At 33.2% G+C, this 16,144-nt stretch overlaps 1 protein-coding gene across 1 annotated transcript in view; it reads left to right on the plus strand.

Moving 5' to 3' along the window:
• LOC117175900 (nuclear hormone receptor FTZ-F1) overlaps nucleotides 1–16,133 on the plus strand; it is a 43,317-nt gene extending 27,184 nt beyond the window's left edge. Inside the window, 5 exon segments of the mRNA XM_033365729.1 lie at nucleotides 9,152–9,861; nucleotides 12,852–13,110; nucleotides 13,364–13,464; nucleotides 15,074–15,121; nucleotides 15,123–16,133. Of these exon segments, the coding sequence (XP_033221620.1) occupies nucleotides 9,152–9,861; nucleotides 12,852–13,110; nucleotides 13,364–13,464; nucleotides 15,074–15,121; nucleotides 15,123–15,380 (1,376 nt within the window). The 3' untranslated portion in view covers nucleotides 15,381–16,133.
• Nucleotides 16,134–16,144: the final 11 nt, after the last annotated feature.

Consider the following 16,144-nt stretch of genomic DNA (forward strand, 5'->3'; position numbering starts at 1 on the left):
GAAAATAAAATTATTAAGGTTTGTTATATATAATACTAGAAAGCGAGATTCCTCCTTGAATACGGTTATAGAGGAAACATCAATTCTCAGCGTGTATTTTTCAAATGTAGCGCCCATTTTATATCATGTAGAGTTACGTTCAGATACTCTGGTAACGTATATCAATGTTACAATGTATTCCCAACACTGGCGCTGTCACTCTTGCGTCGTATCCACATGCGGGAAGAGAGCCTGACAGCCAATGTATTTTTTTTTATTATTATTACACCATTAAGCCATTTCCCTTTCGGGGTAGGCGTGACTCACTCAGTAGGAGAAAGGAGTAGTGTGCGGAAGGGATAGAGATTTTACAGATTGATCCATAATTCTCGTGCTATTTAAGTAAATAACACGTTCGTTCCGCAACACTGCTCCGACCCAGGTTGCTGATCAATCTCTCTAGCAATCATCCCAAGCGAAGAACCTCACGAAGTCGTTATGTAAGGTGCCCCACTTGGGTCCATTAGTGGCCAAGGTCTTTTGTTTCAGGCGTCATTCACTCTACTGACACTCTTATTATTAACTATTTGCCGCCATACTTTCCTGTCCTGGCATACTTCTCTAGCTTTTTTTATGTCCATGCATTTTTTCATGCAGACTCTCGTGTTTCTGTGACTTCTTATGTCTCTTCTAACTAGGGTCTGATTCACACATTCTAACCATTCTTTCCGCGGCCTACCTCTGGGCACGCTGCCATTTACTTTACCTTGATACACTTTTTTCGTTAGTCGTTCATTTGGCATTCTCTCAACATGTCCGAACCATCTTAACCGATTTCTTTCCCATGTGTCTACTATCGTCTCTTCTGCACCACATTCTTTTAGAATTATCTCGTTACTTACTTTGCCCATCAGGGTTTTCCCGCATATTATGTGCATGAATCTCATGTCAATTGCGTTAATTTTACTCTTATCTTTTTCTTGATAAGTCCATGTCTCGCTACGTATAGTACATTCGGTACAAATATAGAATCATGTATTGCCATTTTAGCTTTATTTGATATATTTTTACTTCTGATAAGGGGACCTGCTCTACCGATAACCTTCTTACCTTCGTTTATGCGTCTATCTAATTCCTCATCTATCTTCCCGTCCCTAATAAATAAGCTACCAAGGTATACAAACTTATCAACTTGTTCAATTCTCTCATCATTTAATAAAATATTACATAGTGTTTTCTCACTCTTCCCTTCGGACATCATAGTTTTTGTTTTATTTGCGTTTCCCAATAATGTAATTCTCGCAGCCAATCAAGGTCTCGAATTCTCTCATGGATGTATGAGGCATCATTTTATTGTGAATAACCATTTAACTTGAACAGAGAACGAACTCAGCTGATTGCGAGATTTGCGAGGTTACGTCTTACAACAATCAATAATGTTAAATATTTTATTTATCTATTCTGGCTATTTTGACGCGACTTTAATTTTTTGAAGATAATTTTTTTCAAGATTCTTCATTTTTGGCTTCGTTATAAAAAGAAAATATTTGCCGTTATGATACCAAAAGTTCAAGCTGATACCAAGAACTGAAAATGCGAAAATCAACTAGTGATTGCATACATTAGAAAAAAATAAGACTTAAAAATCAGAAGATTGTGCTTTTAAAAAATGGAAAAATGTTAGAATTATTTAACTATATATTATTTTAATTGATTCTTTAATGAAAAATTGTTAAGACACCAAGCACGAAATAAAATTAGGTTCTGAAATATCATGATGCAGGGTGACCGCTGGACTGAGAAACTGGAAACTGAAAAGTGTTTGATTTCAACTTTTTTTAAAATGCTAAGCGTAATTATTAACTTTTTCAATCATGAAATCATTAAGTTTACAATGTGTAATTCTAAAATCTTTTACCATAACAATTTTCATTTTAGATTTTCATTTTTTAGGGTACAAGTTCCATTTAAAGAATTTTGAAGTGCAATTTTGAACGCTTACTTAATAAAAGATTTAAAGTTTTTGCGATTGAAATTTTTTGACAAAAAACGTTTTAAGTTGATAAACTGTAAATATAAATTCATTAATGACTTTTAAAATTGAACTGTAGTTCGTGTATTCGAAATTGAACAATAATTGAATGATTTCATGGGGCGAATCTAAATCAGTTAATATTGAACAATTTACAGATTTTGTCGTTAAAAATTGAACTACTTCAATTCAAAAGCCTTAGTAGTTAATCAAACATAAACTTCCGACTGTAACTTTATAAACATTCTGTTGTTTCAGTAGAAAATATACCATTTTTAACCTTATCAATTTAAACATTTTTAATTAAGAAAAGGGCAATTTTTTAATAGTCAGCAATGTTTCAGTGTTTATTTAAAATGGAATATTAAAAACTAAACAATTCGATCTAAATTGTTTGAAACAGAAAGCCTTGAATCTTTAAAATTTCAGAGAGCTAAACTCAAACTTAGAACGTCACAACGTTAATTTTATTGTTCTGTTTAACAAAAATTTTATTTATAAGTGGAAATGTTGAATTTTGATGTTTGAATAACAGATAAAAATGTATTCATTTAGAAAAAATGGGAGTAAGTTGAGGAAATACTTCTAATTTTTTAAATTAAAATTGTGAACCTTTTAAGGAATATGAAAGGTATTAATATAGTAAAAAAATTGTCTTAGGATTCCTGGTAAAATTCAAAATTATTTTTTTTATTTTGAAAAATTAATTTCAACAGAGTATTTAGGAATATTTCAAAACAATAGCAAATTTTGATAAATAAATAAAAATTAAATAGTTATGAATTTGATAAAATATGAACAAGTTTAAGAGATATTTAGAAGTTTCGAACAAGTTCAAAAATAAGTTGAAACTTTCAAGGATGTCAAAAAATTTTTAACAAAAATTGATTTAAATTCCTTGCAAAATGGACAATAATTTTTTATTTTGAAAAATTAACGACTAAAAATTAAAATAATTTAACTTCTAAATTAAAAAGTGTTCAATAAAAAATTTTAATCTTTCCGTTTTTAATGTTTTTAATTTATAATTGCTTGAAATGATATAATTTTTGAAAATTCATAAACTTTTTAATTTATTCTTCAATTTAGGACTTTGAAAATTATAGCGTTCATTTATAAATAATACAAGTTCTGATTCGTGAAAACAATTTTCTCATAAAGATAATTTTTTAAGAAGAAGAAAAAATCTGCCTCAGCCCGGATTTGAACCGGTCGAAGAATAGCTTTAATTTTACTATTAACCTCCCCCTTAAGAGTGGAGGGGAGAGGGTAATTATTGTGTGGCCCCTCCCAAAGCCCGCCTCTGGATCCGCACCTGCTCACGACACAAACAGGGAGTCGTGGGACTTTGTCACATTGGGGCCTGATTTTATTTCAATTTTATTTCAATTCTCTAAATGAACGAGATTTCAACCACGAAAGTGGTTGAAAAGTGGTTGAATTTTCAACATATTTCTAACAGTGTGCTTCATCCAGTGACCGACAGATGTCGAGATAATTTTCTTCATGACAAGCTGCTCATTTATAATTTTATTTGAGCCTAACCTCTTAATTCAGGCAGTCTTGTTTGATTTTCTAATACAGTCTGCTCTCTGAATAGTCCCATTTCTGCTCATTGTTGCCCGATTGCATCCCCCACCATCGCGCTATCGCTTCGAGCGCCGGCTTTTCAATCTAATCTCTCTGAATAGTGCCATTTAAATAAGTGCCCGCCCGAGTAAAAATGCTTCGACTTGAGTTCGACTTGGTTATGTCTTGAGTTCGTCTCCAAGACATCGATGTCTGGCTGCGCCTCAAAACTGAGTCGAGACATAGGCCACGACAGGCCTATGTTTACAGGCCGGCGTTTACTTGTCTTACGTCGAGCCTTGTTTTGGCTAAGATGACGTTTACTTGACTTAAGACGAGCCTTGTCTTGGCTGAGATTATCGAACCTTTTTTGGCTCATACATGAGATTAAAATTGATGAATGAGAAATTTGTAATTATTAAATTAGTTATTTTTTATTTAAAAAATTAGAATCGGTGGGTCTGAACGAGTATAACCTTAAAAAATTTTCTTCAAAAAAATAAAAATTGTGACTTTCTAGAAGGATCTCCTAAGCTCTTAGAAATACGTAAAAACAAACAGCATTTTCGGTATCATCGTTAAACAAGCATAATACGAATAACAATCCGTAAATAAGTTAATTTAATATGTATAGTGTATAAAAATATACAAGTTTGTTTAAGCATTAACAAAGATTATTTTTTATGACTGTTAGAAATAACTTTTTTGTTATGGCAGATATACGCTCGAAGTTATAAACCGCACGTGTTGGAGTCATAAAAAGACGACTCAAGGGATAAATTTATGTCTTCAAGACATAAAAACTTGTCTTCAAATCATAAATTGAAGTCTGGCTCCGTCTCAAAACTGAGGCATGCTCAAGTCGACCTTTTCGACTTCAGCATGTCTTGATTGGGGGCAATTCAAGTCGAACTCAAGTCGAAGCATTATTATTCGGGCGAAAATAGACTATGTACCGGAATAATGCATAGTACATATAATAATTCATCAAATACTTACTGAAGCCCATGTCCGGCATTATTTGGAGAGGGGACTGTATCTTGTGTGTTTGAACATCAAGAAAATTGATATCAATTTGCATGTATTTCTTAGGTTTACGAAAAATAACATTTGATGCAGTTATTATACTTATTAATGCCTACAAAACATATCTAAAATGGTAATGTAGCTTTAAGTGTTTACCCCCTTAAGTTGCCTGTACTTTTAATTCTGAAATGCGCTGCTGTGACATAGTAATTTATTCGTATTCTAAATTGACCCGCGACTGTGAATACATATGCGCATGTGAAGAACTAGAAAATTGCTGGAATATGACATTCAAAATTGGAATCTTCAATTATACAAACGCGGGAAATAGTTTCACATTTCAAAGCCGTTTTAAAATGTTATTAAATATATAAAAACTTGAACACGTATCATTCAGCTTTTGAACATCGTTTTTTGATTGGACCTGACTTTGGTGAAAGAAAGTTTAATAAATACTTCATTCAATTCATTATCATATTGGTGTTAATGATATACGAAATAAAATGTAAAATTAAAATGTGAACTTTTGTATGCACTCATAAAGCTCGCAAAACGAGTCCTGCCCTAACCGAACAACCCACGTAAAAATACCACGTTCACTGAACGAGAATTTGGCTCTGAAAGAAGCATATGTCTATGAAATAGTTTTTGTACCTCTAAAAGAATTAAAGTTTAAGTTGTGCAATTTTTTTATGGACGATTAGTGAATAACTAGTTCTTTAATTATAAATGATTGATAATTAATAAGCAATGTAGAAGGATAAAGAATACTTGTTACCAAAAATTAACAGTTAGAAACAGTTCCAATTGATAGAAAGAATTGTTTTCGATACATAGATTGTATTATTATAGATGATGCTATCAAAAATAAGTTAAAAAATTTTTAGTATGCACAGGTAGGAAAGAAAAACTTTCTTCGTAGGCTAAATGATTGGCAATCGAAGAATCAATTATAATTCAAGATGGCATTGTTTTGTGAACAATGGCATATAGAGATTCGCGCACGTATGCGCACATTATTAAATTAGCCTCGGAGTTCGAGAGTATAACATTATGCAATCCGAGCTCACGCCTACCGGAAAAGTTTCATTTTCGTAGAATTGAAACTTCAAATGGCTAGCATGGACTTTTTTCCCTTTGTATTGTATTCAGTGTTGGAGTTTTTTTCACAAATGATTCATTTTCCGAATCATTGTTAGCAAAAAAGCATTGCAGCGACCAACCAAACGAAAAATCGCAATTTGCGATCGCGTCATTCCGCTTTTCATTTTCACCAAGAGGAAAATCTGATTTACGTATTACACAAGTGTAAGGCACGATTTAAGTACCAGTTTTGTGAGGTGAAATTGCAATTGCAATACGTATATTGCAATTTCAAAGAATACGCGCTGATTACCGTATAAGTATTGCAATTTCTCCATGTCTATGAATTTTGATTTTCTTTTCCAAGCATTTTTCTGTAAGTAACACTGACACTGCATTATACATATGGCGACATTACAATACCAGCACTTGAAAAACTGTCTAATTACGTAAAAACTAGATTTATTTTCACTTAATGAATTGTCAAATAAAATGTCACGAGTTTCGTTAAAAAAATACATTAAATGTTACATTAAAATTGTGTAGAAACTGGATTCTAAAATAGGATTTACGTTAGACAAAAAGTATGACTGAGTCCGTACTCTGTGTACACTCGGTTTACAAAAATTCTCTACATTGAAAGCCATATTTGCTCAAGCAAAAAATCTCTTTACAAATCACATTTGAGGTTTGAAATGCCAAACAATTAAATGCAGGTCAGGTAGAACTTTAGAAAAATGCTACGCCCTCATAAGAAAAAAATGTATCACTCGAAAAGTGACAAAATTCAGAGATCTCTAATCGCTATATATAGAACAGGGGTCCTTCAGTAGGCCTCCAGAGTCAAGTTTACTTGCGATTCGCGTCATAGAACCTCGTCGTGCCTTTGGCACTCACTTCTCCGTTTCCTCCCACCCTTTCATCCCAACTGTCTCATTCTTAACGAATTATATTAGACCGCCGCGTGTTATAGCTGAACGCTTGTTGTCCCTGGATGATAGCGTTGCCGTGTAGTGTTGATAGTAATAGCCGTAAGGTTTTTGCGATTTAGGGACGTGGGAGGTAAGGAAACCAAGTTTGTTGAGATAATTGTGGAAGGGATAGACACTAGTGGTTTCGCATTCAACGGAAAGGAGTATGGTTTAAGGCTTAAGAGGCGAGGGGAAGTTTTGCCATTTGGTGGGAGGCGGTGCGGGTCGAAGTGGACGGGCAAGCGATTCAACCTCCTTTCACTTTCAACGAGTATTCCGTACTGCTCTAACTCGGCAACGAATAGTTCGATTGGTTTGAAAATGGGCAACAGCGCTAAATATTTCGCAGCTTGGTCGCCCTATAAATGTTTGCACAACTGCCATGCATTTCCAACTTTTTCCCCCGCAGATTTTTTTCTCTGCAAATTATCCCATAAATTCCCTTTAAAATAAGCTTAATTTTGATCAGATTCTACATGCAATTTATACGCTAAAAAGATAGAGAGCTGCAAATTATTATGGTAGGTAATGTTTATTTCTAATCCAAAGAAATATATTACAAATTACTAGAGACTTACATTTGAATTTGCCGCCCATTCGAGTGCTGACACCGGTTTCCGATTTATTTAAATAAAAGAAAATCGCTTCACGTAGTATGTGCACGTTCCCTTAAGCCCTTAGAGCGAGGTCGACATACCATTTTCGTTATTGGTTTTTGCGTCTATAAAGAAACGAAAGCAACAAAACCTTTATAGCCTATCGTCTTAACTGAACTGAAATATTTTAAATATCAAGTATTTTCACAAATTTAAAAGACTTCGTTGGTACATTATCGATAAACATACAACTGCTATATGATAAGAAGGTATGGGAAAAACGAAGATTTTGATAACAACTTTTAAAAGCTTTATACTTTTGCCACAATATAACTTTGCAAAAATACGCTAAGTTAGTCTTCGTGGGGTAGTAGGGTAAATGACCCAATTACTACGGCTGTCCGTTTAATCGTTGTTAGCAATGTAGTATATGAAATAACTTTATTTTTCGAAAGAAGGTGTATATTGAACATGAAGTAAAGTTTGTCTATCTCATAATTTTTTTAAATAATCATATAAAGGTTAATAAGTAAATCCCCCACCCTATTCTTTCTCATCCCCTCTCTACATGTTATTTAAAATTTCAATATTTTTCTGTATTTCTTTATGTTTCGGTATTCATTATTGCTTTTTGTGTACAAAATACGCCGCACTTAAGAGTGACAAAGAGAAATATTTGCTAGTTCGTTATTGTATATTAAAGTTAATAGTCAAATTAACGGATACTAACGCTGGATATCACAGTAATTGGGACATTTACCCCAATCTTATATTACAATACATGTAATTTACATATTCTAACAGTCGCAATGGAAATAAATATCACAGGGCAAGGATTGTGCAATGAATCAAACAGTTAAAAACCTAAAATATGTTACGTAATACTTACCTGGATCGCTAAGCTACAGAAACTATTTTTCATGTTTAAAAATTTCACTTTTAGCTGCCTTTTCCCAGGTGTACATTTCGCATTGTAGCGTTATGTACAAGTACAACAGGAAAATTAGGAAAGATCATTACATAGGGATAAGAGGAGTCGAATATTGTTGGAGAATTGCGTTACTTTATATATGAAAAACCCCAATATTGTCATTATAAGGTTTTAAACTTTGAGCTTTCAATATAGTCGGCATTACATATCCTATTAGGAAACGTGGAAGATGGATGAAGATCTGACAAACCTAGAAGAATCATTTTGTAAAAAGTTTATCAATAAGTTATAATCACAAGAAATTAAATTATATTTACCCTCGAGATTCTAAAGAAGTAAAAGATGAGTACATTATGAAGTAAAATATGAAGTACAATATGAAGTACATTTTGAAGAAGAACTGATAGATTGTGTCACTAAAAAAAATGTAGTGGATTGCTTGATTGCGTCTAATTTTAAAAGAAGAATATTGAATTGATGAACTTTGAGTGTAGCAGCCAACGTCGAATAGTCCCTTTCTGTTAGATATGCATACAGTAGGGGATTCACGATTCAATATGGTTGATAAAACTAGAGCCGTGATTCAAATGACAGCGGCCTTTGTCCTACTTCGGTGCAATTAGCCTCGACTTCCGCTTTCATTTTCATCGGTCGCGGTCTTTAGAAACTTCGCTGCGTCAAGGTTGCACTGCTTTAGCGACTTCGCGCCTATATGAAAATCAACCGATCGCACTCTGCGGCATTTGATTAACTTTACATACCTCGTTCACGTATTTAATTACGTATTCATAAAGTCCGCTCGTATGACTCTATTCCACTTTTGAAGTACCTTAAACTCAAAAAGAATCTCAGACTTTTTTATAAACTAAAAAAAAACAATATTAAAATTATTATAAACTTAAAGTGTTACTTCATAATATTGATAACATTTGGCAAGAATAATAAATCTGATTTTTATTTTCAGCTGTGAGAGCAGACAGGATGCGAGGAGGTAGAAATAAGTTTGGGCCAATGTACAAGAGAGATCGGGCGCGGAAGCTGCAGATGATGAGGCAAAGGCAGCTGGCTCTGCAGACGATTCGAGGCAGCCTTGGCGACCCTTCCAGTTACCCATCGGCAGTAACGCCGTTCTTGCATATCAAGCAGGAGATCCAGATACCTCAGGTTTCGAGTTTGACGTCTTCGCCGGACTCGAGCCCATCACCCGCAGCCGTAGCCGCTGGCTTGGTCACAACGCAGGCGGGCAGCGGCGGGGCTGGCCAGCACCAGATGATAGCTCCATCCTCACAGCCCACCATCTCCGGCGGCAATCACCTCCACAACCCCAACCCGAGCCTGGAGAGCAAACTCTGGGCAGCCAACTCCACGACACCAAGCCCCAAAGCTTTCAACTTTGGAGAACAGTCGACGCAACCCCACGGTACAAACACCAACAACACAGCCACCTCCACACCCTCCGCCGGCGTGGCGCTCAAAACTAGTCCGATGATCAGAGACTTTGTGCAGTCGGTCGACGACCGCGAGTGGCAAACTTCCCTATTCGGGTTACTACAGAACCAAACGTACAATCAGTGTGAAGTGGACTTATTCGAACTTATGTGTAAAGTGCTCGACCAGAATCTCTTCTCACAAGTCGACTGGGCGAGGAACTCTGTTTTCTTCAAAGATCTCAAGGTTTGTTAAGATTATTGCTGCTTGTTGAGATCATTGCTGTGATATAATAGTTCTTTTCATAATGAGAAAGACAATCCTGTTAGTGGAAACAGTGTAGCTCAGATGTTAGCCTGCTTAAAAAGTGCTTCACCATTAATAAGCCAAACTGTTCGAATCACTTTGGATACCTCTTAGCATAGACAAATATGAAGAAATTCATTATTATCTGAGTAGATTGAACTCCAGAGCTCGGAATTATCAATTAAAGGCTTAATGTCTCTGTTTAATGTTCCCGAAAAGATTATTATAAGAAACGTAGTTTCTGACTAAACCTTTTCATGTAATAAATTACATCAAAATAAGCATAATTGAAAAACATATTTTATAACTAAGCGGGTACGATAGAATAACGGTTTCCTGGTATTTTTATAAGTAATTTAGGTTTTATTTGTTTCCTCAATAACTTCATGAAGAGAAAATCAAAACTAATAGTTGACTTCTGATTTTGAAAATGCAAGAATACAATTATTGCGTCCTATCTTTCAATTTTATCATCTCATTTAGTAACTTCATTTTGTGCTTAAATTTCTGAACGTTCTAAAGAACCAAGTTTTTTTAAATTTTTTAACAATTATTTTTAAAACAGAGAGAGTGCCAAAATAGTAGTACATACCATTGCCAGTAATACAGTGATAAAAGAAACTTATAATGCGCATTTTTATGTGTAGTGGAAGTATGGATTTATTAGCTAAGTAAATATATATTTTTATATATAGTTGAAAGATCACATTATTAAATGAGCAAGAAAATGTCCGGCTATTAGATTTTAATTACCATAATTTTATCTTGAAAATCTTAAAGAATGAAGCAATTTTTGAAAACTTTTGTAATTCAATAGTTTTACATTGAAATTAAATTAGACACAATATTTGTAGTAATAAGATTTGAACCAGTAATCTACATTTCTACTGGGAAGCCAGTATTAGCTTGGTCATTACAAAATAAATAATCAAAAAATATTATGTTGTTAAACGATAATATTTTTTCCAAGTTATCACATGGTTTTAATGTCCACAATAACTATTGAAATTGAAAGATTTCGAGTCAGATGTACTAAAACGGAGTGGTTTCGAACTTCAGTAAAAATTGTATTTGATTGTGAAAATACATTTCTCCTTCGGCTATTTTCACTGAATTAGCTTAAATGCTTTCAGATTTTTCTGTTAAATTAAAAATATTATTACTAAGATTAATTTTATTCAAATATGAATTAAAAACAACATACTATTTTTAAAGAAGCATCGTTAGTTATACAAGTTGAACATTTATCAAGAAAGTCAAAAATTGTTTTCAATATTCTTTCAATTTATGCACAGTTCTGTCAAATATGATTAAATTGCTTTGAAAATTCCCAACAATAGAAATAGTCACAGTCTTAGTTAGAAGTTTTTCACTTTCGCCTAATGAAAACAGTTGCTTTTTAAAATCCCTTTGCAAGTGACAAAATTCATTGTAATGGAGTGAAATGAATTTAATTGTACCACTTTTCTATCGTTATTTTTTTATTTCATTAGTTCTTACAACTAACAAAAAACTATTCTGTATTACTTTCATCCCTTTATAAAAAGAATTAGAAGATAGCATTTAGCAATATTAAAAGTGTGAGTAAAGCAGATAATAGAATTGGGTTTGGCATTGTACTATAAATAGGAGTAGATTATCTGGTACTATAAATAAGTATAGCTGTCTTCTTTGACAAAGATAGGACTGAAGAAATTGTTACAGCATCCCACATTAATAGGAAATTATTGCGATAACAAATTTAAAAGTATAATGCGATACAGAAACATCATTATAATTTAGCCTATATTAAGAGAATTGAACAATTTTCTATTCTTATGTAGATGTTGATTGATTGTGAGAAACCTGTCGTATACCCTTTATACTTTAATTACTTCTTCTGCTAATTCAAATAAATCTTTTAAATATTTCTAGTATTAATCGAGAAAGGCTTTTGAGTTCATAGTTATTAGAAATTTTATTTCAAAATGAAATTTAAAGAAACATAACTCATCTATCTGAGAAACGGGGAAGGCTTTCTGAATCATGAATAAGAAAAAAAAGAGAGGTTCTAAATAATGAAGGAATGAGAATTTGTGGTACAGCAAAAGAATTAGAATTTAATTGTTAGAGATAAGTAACTCGTTGCTGGGCTGTTAGTGGTGTGAGTGGCGGGAGAGGCAGAGATGTGAGGTAACAGTAACCGGCAGCATTGCACAATCGCTGAATGATTTCAAGCATCGCCTCATATCTAGGTCATAACAAGATACGTTTCTAGGTTATGGCAGTTACCTCAAAGCGGGTTCACAATAATTCTTAACTGCAATTATCTGCGCACACTTTTAATAATGATCTAACGTTATAATGGTTTTTATTCTTTAGAGTCTCTAGACTCTCGCACAACCTTTTTCTCTCCTTCTTATTCTCTCGACTCTTCAACCGGTTTCTTTTTCGTCCCAAGCGATTTCCATCAGCAACGCTTGATAGTAAATTACTCAGGAAAAGGTGCTGTTACTGCTTTTTCAAATGCACGCTGTACCAGATACAAACGAAAGTAAAAGTCTTGTAGAAAGACTTTTCAATCCGCCTTTCAGGGACGTATGAGTAATGATGATTTCAGAGGCATTTGTATCTTAAATGATAATACACATATGATAAAACAATAAATTTGCAGTAATTTAGTTTTGTATTCTATGAGTAATAATTAATTTGGGTAGGTGGGATCAGTTCGCCATTTTGGTATCTCGAAATAGAGAACGTATAATAAATCCACTAAGGGCACCGCATGATAGGGACTTAATTCCAAACCTATTTAGGAATTTTTAAATTCAAGTCTTTGTTTAAATAGGTTTAACTGAAAAACAACATGAATAAATTATGTTCTAATTTTTCTCTTTGCAGCTGAGAGCTGAAGTGAGGATGATCATGTAATTTTTATTTTTATTTGGCAGGTTGATGACCAAATGAAACTTCTTCAACACTCCTGGTCGGATATGTTGGTGCTCGATCACCTTCATCAGAGGTTACACAATAATCTGCCAGACGAGACCACACTTCACAATGGGCAAAAGTTTGATCTCCTTTGCCTTGGCCTATTGGGAGTGCCGTCTTTAGCTGATCTTTTCAACGATCTGTCCTCAAAACTTCAGGAATTAAAATTTGACCTCTCGGATTACATTTGTATGAAATTCCTAATGCTGCTTAACCACGGTGAGATATTTCTTCGGCTATATTTTCTCTACCTCCTAAAGGTAGTTAAACGAGAATTATTATGATATCAGCATTTAGTAATAAGAATTCCATTTCAGAATTACTGAAAGTAAAGTTTAATGAATTAGTTTTATGTATTAAAATATATATTAGGAAGACAAGGGTATCAAAGAAGTAAAGGGTTATTTGAAAATATGTATTGTTGATTTCAAAATAGGTTTGAAAATCGATAACGTACTGTTCTTATTTACAGACGTTCGTGGATTGGTAAACAAAAAGCACGTACAAGAGGGTCACGAACAGGTTCAACAGGCTCTTCTGGATTACACGATGACCTGCTATCCATCTATACCTGTAAGTCACGCAAAATTTACATTTTGCTTCAAGTATTTCGTCTAAGATATTGGCGTTTAGATTATCAGACATGGGATTATTAGAACTGATTATTTAGCAAGAGATTACTGAAAATTAAACTCACGTTCTGGAAAGAGCAAAAATTAATGTTAATTTTAGTTAAAATCATTAGCTTTGCTTGCTATTTTTAATTTAATTTTAAAGTATTATTTAATTAATTAAATTAAATAATTAATTAATTACTTTAATTGTTAATATTTAAATTAGCGTTACAATCTATAAACAAATGTGAACCTGTACAGCGCGAGAATTCCACATTTTATAATAAATTTGAAAGCAAGAAAATATACTGGAAACATAATTTTGAAAATATAAATCCACAAACTTGAAAAACAACTTTCCAACATGTTGAAAGTCTAATTTATTCTAAAATAATTTGATTCGATTTCTATAAATTTTGCAATGACAAAATAAATGAAAACCAAAATAGTTGCACAATTTTATATGCAAGAAATTATTCCGAATTTAATAATTCCAAATTCGAATATTTAAAACGAGATAGACAGTGTAAAGTTTGAATAGTTTCAATTTGAACAATTTTAATAGCTTCTATTTTGAAAGTTTGCAATATTCAATCCTTTCTCATTCACAATTTTTTTTTATTTTAATGGAAATTAATAAAGATTCTACAATTTTATTTAAAAATGGTTGTTTTAAAAGTTGAACACCTGCAAACGTTACAGAATGAATAATTTCAAAACGAAAATCTCAAAAATTGGACACTTTTTAACGCTTTATATTTAATCTGCAGACGAGGGGTTAAACATGACTTAATTCAAGTATACATACATTTGTTTCTGAATTATTTTGATTTATTTGAATTAAGTTGTCTTAAATTATTTTTTTTTTTGTATTCTTTAAAATTATTTGAGTTCTTTGAATTCTTTTAGATCACATTTAACATCACTTTAACTGTTTAATTATTTGGATTCGTTTGAACCAACTTGAATGAACTCTACTGAATTCGCCTAAATTTATTTGAATTTTGCACACAAAAAAGGAAGTTTTTAAAATTCTTTGTATCAATTGAAATTTACTTAAATCATTTAGAATTCTCAGTATTCTTCCATTGCAGTGCACGTCCAAATTCTTAGCGGTGAACCCCTCGCCTGTAGAATTATGATTGTTTTAATTTGCTATTGTGCAGTTCAAAGTGCTTCAAATCCAGAATTATTTAATATTTAATGTATAATTCTAAATGATTCTATTCAGATATTTTCTGATCTTGAAGGCCTTCACAGTCGACTTATTGAAGTTAGAAGGCTTACAATTGTAAATTAAAAAATGTTGTACTTTTGAATGGAAACTTGGTCAAATAAGTTTGAAAATTATTTTTTTGTGTACTTCAAATTATAAACCATAAATTGTTCAGTTTTGAAAGCTTAAGACATCGGCATTTCTGATATTAAAATGCCGATATATTGTTATAAAAAGAGTGATATATCGATATTTTTTATATTAAATTCATTAAAAACGCCTAAAGAGAAGGGGAAAGATATAAAAGTTGTGTAAATGGACATTTGACTGATGTATATTTTGTGTATTTCAGGACAAGTTTAACAAATTGTTAGCAGTATTGCCAGAAATCCATGTGGTGGCGAGCAGGGGAGAAGACCACCTCTACCAAAAGCACTGTAACGGAGGCGCGCCGACGCAAACCCTTCTCATGGAAATGTTGCACGCAAAGAGAAAATGAAACGACACTCACCTCCGGCAATTATGCCGAACAGTTGAAGCTTCGAAATCTAAAACCTCAGCGTTTTATCGCGAAGGCTCTGGCAATGCCCCTCGTCGACGGTCCTCTGTTTCTCGACGAACAGGAGTCGTTTAGGTATCACAAATCGAAATTACACTAGGCGCCCGACCTGGCCCTTTCTTGTTATACCTACGCAAGCAAATCAAGTATAGACGTACATACTTTACATGCATAGTGCATACACACTCTATGTATTATAATATGTATATCTAAAATATATATAAACATAACGACATATATTTTCTATATTTGATGTTGAAGTTTTAGAGATGTATCCGTGGAGAATCGGCTCCCGCGATGGTGCGTGTCGAGGGGGGCAACGAGCGCAGGGAAATAGTAAGCGAGATGCCTTGAAAAACAGTACAAAGGGTGGTTTAAACAAATTATCGGTCAAAGGGCAGGCAACTTTTGTCTAAATATGGATATAAAACCTATTTTTCTAATAACTTAGAGAACGATTTATTTTTAAGTACCATACCATACCACTGAAGCCTTGCTCTCAAACTAAGAAAGAAATACAAATACCTAACGATCTACTATCATTCTACTTTACATTACTCTGCCCATCAAACTCTTTCTCACTCCAGAATATTTATAAAAAAAACTTGAGACTTTTATAGCGTTAAGTGGTAAATCAAATGCGAATAACGATAAGCAGAGCGATCCGCACTTGTGTTTCAAAAAGTTCTGATTCTGCAGTCTAACAAAAGTGTATATGCCGCGAATGAGCTCTGATTTTTCTTGTTTAAAATACAAACTTAATTTTTTATAGTTTATTAAGCATGACTTTAATAAACGACGAATTGAGAAATTAGTTATTTTTTCTTCAAAAATTGCGAAATTTGGAAGAGGCAGAGTTTGTGG

The sequence above is a fragment of the Belonocnema kinseyi genome, chromosome 7 (genome assembly GCF_010883055.1).
Source record: "Belonocnema kinseyi isolate 2016_QV_RU_SX_M_011 chromosome 7, B_treatae_v1, whole genome shotgun sequence".
NCBI lineage: Eukaryota > Metazoa > Arthropoda > Insecta > Hymenoptera > Cynipidae > Belonocnema > Belonocnema kinseyi.